This window comes from Acanthochromis polyacanthus, chromosome 19, assembly GCF_021347895.1.
Source record: "Acanthochromis polyacanthus isolate Apoly-LR-REF ecotype Palm Island chromosome 19, KAUST_Apoly_ChrSc, whole genome shotgun sequence".
Taxonomy (NCBI): Eukaryota; Metazoa; Chordata; class Actinopteri; family Pomacentridae; genus Acanthochromis; species Acanthochromis polyacanthus.
The window spans coordinates 12996169-13009813 of NC_067131.1; the positions used below are offsets into that span (position 1 = coordinate 12996169).

At 39.3% G+C, this 13645-nt stretch overlaps 1 protein-coding gene across 1 annotated transcript; it reads right to left on the reverse strand.

The window, feature by feature from the left end:
- Nucleotides 1–176: 176 nt before the first annotated feature.
- sult1st6 (sulfotransferase family 1, cytosolic sulfotransferase 6) lies at nucleotides 177–10492 on the reverse strand. The gene is made up of 7 exons (XM_022220603.2): nucleotides 9768–10492; nucleotides 8012–8140; nucleotides 6253–6350; nucleotides 5935–6061; nucleotides 2149–2243; nucleotides 1481–1661; nucleotides 177–554 (listed from the first exon to the last, which is right to left on the reverse strand). The coding sequence occupies exons 1-7, from the start codon at nucleotides 9952–9954 to the stop codon at nucleotides 442–444; spliced, it is 930 nt and encodes a 309-aa protein (XP_022076295.1). The 5' UTR covers nucleotides 9955–10492; the 3' UTR covers nucleotides 177–441.
- Between the last annotated feature and the right edge of the window lie 3153 nt (nucleotides 10493–13645).

Consider the following 13645-nt stretch of genomic DNA (forward strand, 5'->3'; position numbering starts at 1 on the left):
AGAAAAACCAGCCTCCAGCTGCCAGCGCTCTCCATAGGCACCATGCGGTCAGCGGACTCTGTTGGAGGTCTCATGATACAAAATGGGCATGTCCACTCAGTCACAACACTTTTGGTCTTATATATTGTTTACGTGACAAGCTGCAATAAAGTGATGATTAAAAACTCATTAACTCGTATTGTGAAGCACATTTTTATTGATCCTTCACACAGACGTTTGGATAATTTCCTCTCTATAGATAGATCATGAGGTGCAGTGATTACAGTGTTTACCGCCCACACATGAAGCCCAAGTCAAACCACTTTCATTTCATTCATTGTTTGTTTTGATTTTTAGCTCATGGCAAACTTTCTGACAGGATTTCTGCTGCTTGATTGCTGCACAGTGTCCGTTCATCGGTCTTTGGTTTGCAGAATGAATTTGCAAAAAACCTAAAATCCATTAGATGAGGGTCCTGAAGGGAATGTTGGACCCTTTCATTTGCTTCTCATAATCTTCATCAAACATCTTCGATTGCTCGGCTGAAAAATGATTTTGCCAATCACCTACTTCACCTGTGCAGGAAGAAAAGGCAGAAGAGACAGCAATAGCGTTAGAGAAGTAGATCAAAAGCTACACAGAGGAACTAAATAGTCAGTTCTTAAAAAAACTTTTCCTAAAGCTTCTATTGTTGAACATCACAGGTATAAATATCAGTTTAGCTGCTATTTTACTTGTTAAAGGACTGATTTGTTTGCTTTGTTAAGAAGACAGTGCCCAATATCCATGACGACTGCCTAGCTGAAGTCTTCAAATTACTTTTTCTTAAACAAAAATAATAGAAAATCCAAACTACAACCCTAAAATATATGAAAAACAGTAAATCTTCACATCTGAGAAGCTGCCACAACAAATTTGAGGCATTTTTGCTAAAAATAAAATCATTAAAAAGATGAAGACAACATCAAAATAGTTTCTGATTAATCAATTATTTATCAGTCACCTCAGTTATTGCATTAGGCTCCTCTATTCTGTAAAAATAATAGAAGGCAAGATATCCAGAAAACTCTAGGGGGCGACATTGCACCACAAGTCCTGATAAAATAGAATTTAGGAAGCTTGTACTGATGTAGTTCTGCTGAGAAAGACGTTGATTGAACTGTGCCACATTAATTTATGGACATAATGTCTTCAGCTCTCATCCTTGTGTGACAAATTCAGGAATCTTTCAATTTGAGAGCATTATGTCCTGATTTCATGTTTTACATTCCGATTTTGCAATAATTTCCCTCAAAACTATGTCCCCTTTCTCAATAGATCCAGCTCTGGTGCTCAGAGCTGTTTGTCAGCACTTAGATATGCTGCTTCTTGCTTTAACTTTAATTCTCCCACTGCAGAACACTCATCCTAAATCCAAAACCTGGAGCTTTGAGGCTGCATGTTTGCAATTCTGCAGATCAATATGTTAATTTTGGACAAGACGGAGAGCTGATTGATGCACCTTTTCTCATAAATGGAGAAATGGTCTGATCAAAAACAGGTGACGGGACGCAGGAGTAATTTGCCATCGGGTTCTCCTTCATTTTTTTAAAGGATGTGAGATCCACAATCCGGTCGATGACTTCATCAGAGACTGACAGGTCCAGGTACTTCATGATGCGCACCACTTCACGTCGAGGATTCTGGTAGTGGAAAACAAATGTTCAAACAGCTGTAACAACACATTATGTCATTATCTTGCAACTGAGAACACAACTGCCAGAAATACTGATACGTGAATTCATGTTTATTTTTTGAAGGTCTGTTTGTTCTAAATTCTTCAAAAACAGAAGGAGATTTTAAAAATCTACATTTGCATGTATAGGATTTTGTCAACAGAATCAGATCGTTTTATCCTCCGTAGAAAAGTTGTGTTGTTGGAAAGAAGGGATTCTGTTTTTCAAGTGTCGCCACGAGGACTGATTGTTCCATGATGAAAATCTGTGTTTTCTAATCAGTCAGCTTTACAAAATGTACACGTATCATTACCAGTTGTTACATTTCTTGTTGTATTTATGATTTTATGAATTGTTTTTGCTGTCGGAGAAAGGGAAAAGTCAAATAGTTGGTCTTAATTCTTTGATAATATCAGTTTTACAAAATGCAACTGGGCTCATATGTTCTCCGTACCTCTTTCATATCCTCGTAGAAGAGGTAAAGGATGTTCTTCTTCTCTCTCTCTTCCCAGTAACCTTTCACGTGATCATACCAGGAGCCCCATGACACTGTAGAGACACAGTAGGAGGAAAATGTTAGAATACACGGCTTCCACTTCCTGATCTTTACTTGTGTAAGTCATTAATTAACCTTTGGGTTTCCACACTGTGAACAATCCCTTTGACGGATGTTTATCCTCCTTCAGCAGCACATTTGTTTTTTGTTTTTTTAATGAGCCTTTAAATTTGCCAGGAAGTTTTTATTAAAGAGAAGTTGAACCTCTTAACTTTTAGGGCTGCTAGCAACAGCTAGCAAAGTAGGAAATTCATGAATGAATAGCATTAAAACATTTCGTGAGGGACTCCCCAACACCCAGATTCAGAATCCCCAATGGGCTGTCAACATTTCTGAGTACTGATTTGACTGCTTATTAGTGATTAACTGATTTGTTGTGTCCTGTGCAGTAGTGGACACAAGCTGAAGACACAAAACTAACGTGTTGCCTGCTTTCAATAGCCAAAATAGGTAAGGAAATGAATCTTCTTTGTCACAAAAAAACCATCATGCATTCTGGTTCTGTCATGGATTTATTATACGTCTCCTGGAAATATTAGAAAATCTGCCGGGGCAAAAATTTACACACAGCGATGCTATTATTTAGTTCAGTGTCCTTTGGTCATTTTCACCTCAAACAGGCTTTTATTATCCATCCACAAGCCTCTGGTTGTATCTTTCAACACTCCTCTTGACAGAATTTGTGCACTTAAACTAAATTTGTTGTCTTCTGTCACAGACTTGTTTCTTTATTGTGGTCCACAGGTAAAGTGGTTTAAGTCAGGACTTTGGGGAGATCAGTCTGAAACCTTAATACTAGCCTGAACTAACATTTTAATTATTTTTTTTTACCACTTTTGATGTGTGTTTGGACTCATTGTCTTGTTGAAACACCCAGCTGAGTCCAAGACCCAACTTTCTAGCTGATGATTTTAGGTTTTACTGAAGAATGTGGAGGTCAACAGGTTGAGCGTGTGACCCATAAACAGACCTTAGTTCCCTGATAGCAGCAGGCATGGGTTCAAGTCCAAACTGCTGCTTTCTCCTCACATTTCCTGTCTCTCTCTCTCCACTGTGCACTATAATAAGGGCCAGAAAAACTTTAAAAAGAAGAATGTGGAGGTAATCGTCATGTTTCCATTTACAGGTAAATAGCCCCAGGGCATAATACTACCACCACCTTGCTTGATGGTAGGTGTAGTGTTCTTGGGGTTAAAGGCCTCACCTTCTCTCTTCCAGACATATTGCTGGTCATTGTTTCATCTGACCACAGGACCTTTCTCCAGAAGGGCTTTTCTCTGTCCATGCAATCAGCAGCAAACTTTAATCTAACTTGAAGCAGTGCTGCTTCAAAAGGAAAGGCTATGTAAAACACTCTCGATCATCTTGATCAAATGTCGCGCAGTAGCAGGTGAGCTTACATTTACATTGCATTACAGAATTTCCCACTGGGGATTAATAAAGTCTGTCTAAGTCAATTTCCTTCTGATCATGGCAGTGACACAATTGTACCATTGTACTTTGTACTTGCAGTTGTTTGCAGAGATTATTTTAGGCTCTTAGCTGGTTTGAAACAACTCCAAGTGATTTTTCTGACTTGTTAAAGCCAGTGAGTTGCTTCTTCATTTCTGTACTCAGCTGTCACTGTTGCTTTTGTCTAATGAGTGTATCTAACGGGCCCTATTGAAATTGTCACAGAGAAGTCAGCAGATCTAGTCAACTGTATTAACTCATAAGAAAGTAAGAAGTGATGCCACTAAAAAAAAGATGAACACAGTCATATTTCCAGAAGACCTATAATAAATCTTTGATAGAACCAAAATGCATGATTGTTTTTTTGTGATGAAGATGCATGTGTTTCAGTCCTTTCATCATATAAAACTAAGAGCTGTAGGGGTCATTGGAAACTCTGACTGACATGATATGGATGATCTTTACAAGTGTTTGTGAACTTCTTGATCGCTCCAATAGATTGGCTGGGACTTTGGACTCATGATAAGATACAGCAGCCAGTTACAGGTTGGGCTGTAGCACTGTGTCATTGTGATCGTTCCTGAGGTATGTTGAGTGGACAGACACAGCAAAGGACTGACTGTGTTTGGATGCTGTAGCTGAAAAGCCTGTACAAATGAGAGCATCTCCACAGTGTGGTCTTTGGGCTGCAGAGGGGTCCATGCTGACACTCACAGACCAGGAACACCGGTTCATGACAGAGTTTGCATCACACATACAGTGCTGTATGATACATAAAACACAAAAGGCTTTTTTAAATGAAATAAATATATTTACTGAAGATTTCTTGAAAGTCAATATCACCATGTGAAAATGTAATTGCCCCTTAAACTTAATAATTGGTTGGGTCACCCTTGGCAGCAACATCTGCGTCAAACGTTAAATGTTTGTCTTCCATATCCCCATGGAGGAACTTTGGCCTTCTCTTCTCTGCAGAATAGTTTTAATTTAGCCACATTGGATGGTTTCCAATCATGAACACTGATCTTAACTGAGGCCAGTGAGACCTGCAGTTCTTTTGATGTTTGTCTGGGTTCTTTTGTGACCTCCTAGATGAGCTGTCGATGCACTCTTGGAGAAAAGTTGGTTGGCCGGCTGCTACCGGGAAGGTTCACCACTGTTCCATGTGTTTTCATTTGTGGATAATGTCTCTCAGGGTGCTTCTCTCGAGCCTTAGCAATGGCAAATCCTTCCTAGACTGATAAATGTCAACAACTTTGTTTAGCATCTGTTCTTGAATCTCTTAAGAAGGTGGCAAGATCTGCTGCTTTTTGAGACCTTTCAGCCAATTCACAATGCCACACAGGTTCTATTTGGTGATGTTCAGGTTCAACAAGTCTGGCAGTAATCATATGAGGGTAAGGATGGTGAAATTGAACCCAGCTGCCTATTGAATTAGGTCCTTTGGTAGATTGGTAGCTAAGGGGGCAATTACTTTTTCCCATACAGTAGGTGGAGCTGGACAGCATTTTACCTTTAATAATTGAAATCATCATTTAAAAACTGCATTTTATGTTTTCTTGGGTTAGCACTATACAAACGTGAAAAGCATGAAATGACCTGAATTTGTGGCTATCTGCAGTGCAAGTCTGCCAATTACACGTGTCATTAGTGCTGGTCAGGCTAGCTGAATAGCTATTTTTCCTTTTTGAGCTCTTAAATGATCTATTAAGTATTACCAAATACACATTAACCTTTAATAAAGCCAGAAAACCAATTTAAAAAACCAAGTGTGGTAAATACTAACAGTTTCATTTTGTCCATGTGCACCAGAGAGGTTGTCAGCTATACAAAAACAAACAAACAAAAAAATGCTTCTCATGCATTAAAGTAGCAGCTGGTCTGGACACCAGTGAAGGAATAGTGAACCTTCTGTTTTTGTAGCTTTTCGTAGAAGACCTTTTTCTTCTGAACTGCCTTTATTGCACTCTGCAACTGTGCAGGGTGCTGCTAATCTAATCACAGCCACTGAGGCATGATCAGGTTCTCATGGGAAGAAAAGATTAATAAATATTAGGTAACCTTAAGTATAGGATTCCAGCAGTTACCATCCACAAGTACATATTGAAATTTTCTACAGGTTCACAAAAGCCTCCAGATGTCCAAAGGTGCTGGATTAGTAGGTTGGGATATGTTTGTGATTCAGGTAGAAATGCTAAGAAGAAACACAGATATGTAATTGAATCTACTTACACTCTCCTTGCATGAACTTGGTGACGTAGCCATCAAAGGGCCCTGGTTCAGGCTGGGTCATATTCATAAGATCAAAGTAGTAGTAGCTCACCAGGTTGTCTTTGGCATTGCGTGCCACGTAGATTGTCTTCACACACAATCAGAAGGGACATTAAAAGGAGATTTATAACAACAATAAAGACAAGAGGCCACTGCACTGACACTTGGTGAATGGCAATAACCTCTTATTCCAATTACATGCGTTATATGTGCAATAACCAACAAAAGAGACTGCAGGACCTTTACGCTCACTTAAATCTGTCAGACAGCAAGTTTTACCTTGCATTTGTTTTCCCAAAATCCAAGAGGTACCAGCTGAAAGGGAAGATGTGTCTTGATAACTCTTGGGGGATCCATTGTCCTCAGCAGATCGAGGCCTGAGACACGCAAAAGAAAGAGTAAAAACACATTTATTCCATGTTAACTCAGATTCTAAGTTACAAAGCCCATGTAATGATGGATAATGACCCCACGGTTGCTTTATAATATTCAACTAACCTGAACTATTTCCGTTCAAACAAGATAAATACAACAGAAAATTTCTAAAGTCTGTTTGAGGCGTCAATTGTAGTTAATTTTAAACTTTATAGCAGAATGTCAGTCACTTCAGATTAAAGACGATTTGACACAGGGTGTGTTTACTACATCAGAATTGGTAGTAAAAGTGTTTTTTTATCTTTAACTGCATTGTCAGGAAAGTGCAAAGTCACTCAGCTTGACAGGTAGAAGGAGCTTTGTAGCTTCATTTAGCTCAGTGTTTTGTTAATGATTGCTCAGACAGTCTTTGAATTAAAGAAGTACATTAAAAAATCTGAGAAGAGTTGTTTTCTGGATAGGTTAGATAAGAAGCTCGGTACCATTCTTATCCTGCATTACACAGGATGTTACAACCAGTGACTTGATAACTAACTAGCCTCTGAAAGGCTGTGAAAGGCCACATTTCCTTCCAGAATTGATCATTGCAACTTATGTAACTGAAAAAAAAAAGACAGTAAATGACAGGGTGTTTTTTTTTTACTTTATTCTTTGTCATTTGTAAGTGTCAGCAAATTGTGTTTCCTTTGAATAGAGTTTACAGTGTTCCTTAAGCTAAGCTAAGCTAAGCTAAGCCAAGCAAAACAAAGCCATGATAAGCTAACTGACCTTTTGCTATAGCTACATATTTAGTCTATAGACAGTAGAATGGTACTAATCCTCTCATCTAAGTCATTAAGATTACAATTTAACTGATTTCTCAAAACATCATAACATTTCTAGCAAAATAGGTCTTAAAAAGCAACCATACACGGACTGCAGAAAGATAACATTCACAACTAACTAACTAAACACCCTCTAAAAGACTATTCAAGCCCACAATTGATATTTTTCTGGCCCAAGTTGCCCAACATTGATAACTGCAACCTATGTGATTAAAAAATATGCATTTCCACAGCTATTTTTGCTTTGTAAATGAAATAACTCAATTAATACATTAAATACTACATTTTTAAGGTGCTGGTAAGCAAATTGAGTTCCTTTTGGACAGAGTTTACAGTGTTCCTTGTGCTAAGCTAGTGCAGTTAGCAACGAACAAACTAACTAGCCTCAAAAAGACGATGTAATGTCACATTTAATATTTTTATGCCTCTAGGGAACTGTCAAAAAAGTACCAAATACATCCAGAGAATTTGGAGAAATGAATTTCAGTTTCACTACAAAGAACCCCTTTTCACCTGACAACCACATCAGCAACTATATTATCTCTTTTGTCCCTCCAGCAGAAACATGTCTGTCACCAGGACAGTTTGCCCATTTTAGCACTAAAGGAAATATTTATTGATTAACAGCTCATTGGCCCTGGTTAAAGCGAAAGAAACAAACCATTGTCAAAACATTCCTTCAGGAACTGAATTTGTGGGTCCTAATATAAGATATAGGTGAAGAATGCATCTTAAAGAGTTAATGCAAAAATCTTGAGCACACAGTGTTCTTGTAAGTGAGGGACAGCTCAGAGCGCAATCTAAACTTCTGTACAAAGTCCAGAGACAGAAACACAAACCTGAGGGGATGGGTGGTGGGGAGACGATCTCGAGGAAGGGGCTGCGGACGGGAGTCGGGGCTCGTCTGCAGGCCTCAGCATCTCCATTGTGAAGAAGCAGGTCAACTATCTCCTGGGTCCACGTGGTCCCTATAATGTCCCCAAAAAACACAGATGCCCAAGTGAATATACAGGATTCCTCGAGTGTCACCAAACTGAGACAAACACAACTCCTCATTCTTTACACAATTTTACAGACATTGTCCTGTCTGACACCAACCACTCTGATGGTGCTACAAAGACTTGTCATCTTTAGGTCAATAGGGAGTAGAGAAAATGTTACAAAATCAGGAAAACACCTCTGAAACCGCAGCTCAGGGCAGGTGCGTAGATGTTTTTCTGTGTCACTTCAGGTTCTACCTATCACACTTTGTTATGGCTCCTGGTGGCTGGATGCCTTCTGCTTTTGTGGTGGACTTTTCCAGGTTTTGTGTGGGGAGACAGCTTGGGCAGCTGAACTCAGCTATAGCTGCCTTAACAGTTTGCTCCAGACCCCAAGGTAGTCATTCCAGCTGCAGCCATTTGTGTCTTTGCGCTTTGTGTAATTTGTAGCTTCTGTTAGCAGCTGACAAACTTAGCTTAGAAGTTACTCATCCCTCGTTGGTTTGTGTTCTGAGGCACTCGTTTCTTTAGTTTCTTTTATGGGTTATGGTTGTTGCTAATGTGTTTAAGTTGTTTTATTTTTGTTTTCGCTAGTTTTTCATAACTCTGCCATCATTTGGCTTTACTTGGTTCTCTGATTTAGCACCATCCACTGGCCCAGTTTTTCTTTAATTATGTCACTAAGTAGTAAATTGCTTTACCTCACCAAAAACGCTTAGTTTTTTTCTTAGTCCCAGATGACCCTAGACAGCTGGGTCGTAACACACCTCATCAAACCGTTCTTAGAAGATCAGTCCAGTGTTTCGGGACTTTTCTGATATTTTTTCTACATTTTCCTACATAGTGATTTGGGCATGTCCTCTTATGCTTTCTTTATTTTCTGGAAAAGCACTGTATCATTTAGTAGAGAAAGAAGCACAAGTAGCTAGCTTTATGCACTGTCCACCTACACTCTCCTTCAGAACAATCTTAAGCTTGACTCACTGTTTTGGGGCAGTTGACTTGACTAATTTCACCTGCCTTTACTTCCAGCTGCTCTTGCTTTACTTGGTTCATTTTTTTTATCTTGAATTTGTAGCTGCACATTGTAAATGAGGCCTCCACTGGGATAAAGGTTGAATGAATGAATAAAACTTACATTTTAAGTTCTGGACTGAGGATAAAATGTGCCTCAAAAAGTACAAAAAAAAAGTAAGTAAAAATACTCAGAATTTATTTAAAAAACCATTGTGAGTGCACCATTATGTATTATATTCATGGATTTTAGTTACTTATTCATCTCATTTCTTAATTCCCATTCATTTTAACATTGTTAAATGCTGTTACTATCTCATATAGCCATGTGCACCTCTTTTATTGCTGTCCTTTGTGTGTAAATGAAATGAGTGTTGTCCCAAGATGTGTTCCCTGAGGTTTTAAATGAAAAGTAAACGCAACAAATGAATGAAACAAATGAGCTGCAAAGTAGCCAAACCAGTTTCTCCACACAGATAAGTGCAAGTAGAAAATGTAAACATGCAGGTAAAGTACATTTAATTTTCTAAATGTACTGAGTTACCTTCCTCTGGAGTGTTAATATTAGATTTTTAAACTGATTTAGCAGCAGCATGAGTACCTGCTTTAGGGTAGGTGGCAATGAGGAGGTCCGATGGATCAGGACGAAAAGCCCAGATGTCATCAAAGTTGTTGGCGATGAGCTTCATGAGAGGGATTCCTCTGACAGGGATGACAGGGAAGCGCATCAGGGAGGACCCAGCCTTCTCAATGGACTCCCTGTAGGTCATCTCTCCCTCTCCCTCCATGACTGAAACTGCCAAAAGTTTACTTGAACAAATCAAGAACCAGAAGCCAAAATCTGACTGTCAAGTGTCTCAAGCAAGACTAGCGTGGTGCTTTTTATGGAGCTCCTGTCCTCCGCTGACTTTGTCGAACATTCACAGCTGAGCCACTTCTGTAGACGACAAATTCCAACTGTGCACAAATCCCTTCCTGCTTGACTGTGAAGCGCACGGTCACTGTGTGTGTATGTTTTTCTCTGTCACTATCTCTTCCGGTGGTTATCTGTAGGTCCAGGAATCCTTTGGTTTTGATTACTCGTGGCTTCCAGCGTAAGTCCTCTCCAACATCTGAGTCCAACAGTAAGAATCTCTCACAAGACTCCCAGAAGCAGTCCTTCCTGAAGTCCCAGCTAAAGTCTAAGTGCTTCAGTGTTCTTCTCTCCCTTTATCTATCTTTGTAACCTGAGTGCTTGTCCCAGGTTCTTATCTGTCTGCAATTACAGGAACACACACAGGCAGACAAAGAGAAAGTGCCCTTATGTAACATTCCCAGTTACGTATGATTTCCCCCTTCCCTCACAATGTTTTCCCAACAGCTTCCCCTGTAATTTTAGGAAGGGCGGAGCCCTCCAACCCACAGAGAAGTGAAATGCAATCACACCGAGAGCGCATAAGAGATGGATTGAATATTTACTTTAATGCCACAGTTGCTTTATGTTGTGTTGCTTCACTGTTGCTCACTTACCAAAGCAAACAACAGTTGTGTTGTAGTGAGTGAAAAATGAAAACATTTTTTTATGACAAAAAATGTCAAATAAATGTGACTGCATTTGTGAGTTGTGTGGACATCCCTTCATGTGTTCATGCTCTGTCTTTTCAGCCAGAAGGAACTGTTTAAACTATGCATTCCTGGATTTCCACAGTCAGTATCCTGCCCAGCACAGAAACAATATTTTCAATGAAAACAAGCTGAACCCCAGAGACATTTACCAACGGACAGATTCATGTTAAGTTCAAAACTATTTTTTAAAATGCAGAAAAAGTGCAGAAAATGTCATGGTCAAAGTAGTGTAAACAATAAGTCACTGACTGAGCTACAATCAGCAATCATGGGACAAAAATTCAGGGAATTTCAGGTAAACTGTGTTTACACAGAGCAGAGAGGAGATGATGAAAGAGACAGACAGCAAAATAAAAATATCCTGAGCAGTAAAATAAGCACAGCACTGCTCAAAAACAGCATATGGGGAAGAAAAACAAAAAGTTGGAAGATACATTCAGCATGGTGAAACATCTTTCTAAAGCTGATGAGTTAAATTTCTATAGCATGTGGAGCAATTCTGTAATAGTGTGGTTATTTCATTTGTGACACATATGCTCTTAATGTTATCATCTTCTATATCTAAACATCCCTAAATATAAACCTAAACCTATTATTTAGTTAAGGATTCTAACAAATAGTTTCGTAGCTGAAGACAAAATGGTTTCTTGTATGTTTGTTGTTCTTACAGTCTGAATAGGAGAAGCATGTCTCAACCTGCAACGACTGACTGAAATGTGTGCAATTCAACACATTCACATGTGGAAGCTTTCCAGAACATCCACAGCTGTTTGTCCTGGTTTCAAGCTGTGCAGCTCCACCAGAGCAGGTATGTATTTCTGGAAAAGAAACGGCAGTCCAATGAGATGCATTAATAAAACAACAGCATACAGCCTTTAAAGTTTAAAACAGAGAGTAATAGTGAATAAGCCTGAGATCGGGCCATGCTTTCATTCTTTCATTCACAGATGTAAAATCTGCATAGAAGCAGTGCGGTACTGAAATGGTGTGGGCCCGTGGGTCATTGCCCTTCACCTTTTGTACACTGTTTGCCCTGCAGGCTGTGAACCTCACCGACATGCAGGTCAGGCTGGGATTTTGTAAACTAATCATTGCAAGACTGAAATCTGCCAAGCTGTGGAGAGTGTGACACTATCACTAGTACTGACACTGGATTGTACAAATACAACCTATTGCTGTAGTCAGACCCTTAGATGATCCATTCCATAATTGGCTTTAAAGTGTTCGCCTGCTTGTTCTAAATAATGGTATTTTTTTTTTAAAAAAAGACATATTATTGCCATATTCCTACTAGTTTTAAAACTGGCAGCACTAGAAGTGACTTCTCCAGTTTTCAGTGTTTGCTTACTTATAAAGGATTAGTCCAACCACTGTAAAGATCAGTTTACTTCATGTGTCCACAGACCTCAGCATGTGAAAGCAGTTGTGTAATGTTTTCTGTAGCCCTTAGGGGAGCTTTGTAAAGTCTAAAAATGCATTGAGCTACAGTTGAAGTTTCAAATATTTGGCAAGAAACCTACAGTATGAACTGGGGACATTTTGTTTAAAAGGTGAATCCATTTAATCCAAAGGGAAAGTCTAGGAAAAGCAAGATGTATAGTTTGAAGTGGAGCAATTTTAGATTACTGTACACTACCGCACATTATGTACAATGTTTTCACAATCCCTCAATGAAACTGTGGATGTTTTGTTACTTTGAAAACATATTAAGACATTTTAAACAGATTTAAATCAAAGTTATGGTATATCATTTACAATAGTTTCAGCTAAAATAGCATACACAAATGTACACTCATGACCAAATACATATTTTCTCTTACGTTTATGAACATAAAGTTTGAGAATTCTGAGAACAGTTATCCAAAATTGAAAATAGGGGACAAGATTCAGTGAATTAGTGGGTAAAAGTGAAATGAAAATATGAACATTTTGTGCACTTCTGATTGGTACTGCATACACTGCAAAGAAGAAAGAGCACATCTTTAGCTACAGATACCCTCGAGTGGCACTCCTTCTTTCCATCATCCATTGTTATTCAAAATTCTTGATTCAATCTTGTTTCTGGGGCTGCACAGTGGAGTAGTGGTTAGCACTTTCACCTTGCAGCAAGAAGATCCCTGGTTCAAATCCCAGCCTGAGCCTGGGATCTTTCTGCATGGACTTTGCATGTTCTCCCTGTGCATGCGTGGGTTTTCTCCGGGTACTCTGGCTTCCTCCCACAGTCCAAAAATATGCTGAGGTTAATTGATTATTCTAAATTGTCTGTAGGTGTAAATGTGAGGATGATTGTTTGTCTGTACATGTAGCCCTGCGACAGACTGGCGACCTGTCCAGGGTGTCCCCTGCCTTCGCCCAAGTCAGCTGGGATAGGCTCAAGCACAACCCCCGCCCCCCCCCCCCGCCCCCGCCCCCCCCCCCCCCGAGACTCTAGTGAGGATAAAGTGGTGCATAGAGAATGGATGGATGGAATCTTATTTCAGTCACCTTTTGCTCTTTGTTCTCTGACCACCTGTCATTAGCCTTGTCACCTTGTCATTAGTTGTCACCTGACAACTAATGAAAGCTAACCACTATTCACCTTGGTATTAACATACAGTCCCTTCCCACCTTTTGACCCACCCTTGACCATGTCTATAAAATGTTCTGGGTTGGCTTATCTTTGCAGACTCGAACTCAGTAAGCCCACCGTATATCAGAATACTAAAAAACAACCCACTATAACAAATTTTGAAGGGTTAAATTTCTTCAACAGCTGCAGGTTTACAAAATGCTGCTAATCTTGTCAAGATCGCTCAGGCACAAAAAGTATGTAACCAACACTGCAAAAACTCAAAATCTTACCAAGTCTGTTTGTCTTATTTTTAGTCAAAATGT

Bases quoted from the DNA above. Each gene is read 5' to 3' on its own strand.
- sult1st6 (XM_022220603.2), bottom strand. From the start codon at position 9,954: ATGGAGGGAGAGGGAGAGATGACCTACAGGGAGTCCATTGAGAAGGCT. The intron at 1,662-2,148 runs GTACGGAGAACA...TTCCACTACCAG, and splicing joins TCTACGAGGATATGAAAGAG to AATCCTCGACGTGAAGTGGT. The intron at 555-1,480 runs GTGCATCAATCA...CTTCCTGCACAG, and splicing joins TTCTCCATTTATGAGAAAAG to GTGAAGTAGGTGATTGGCAA.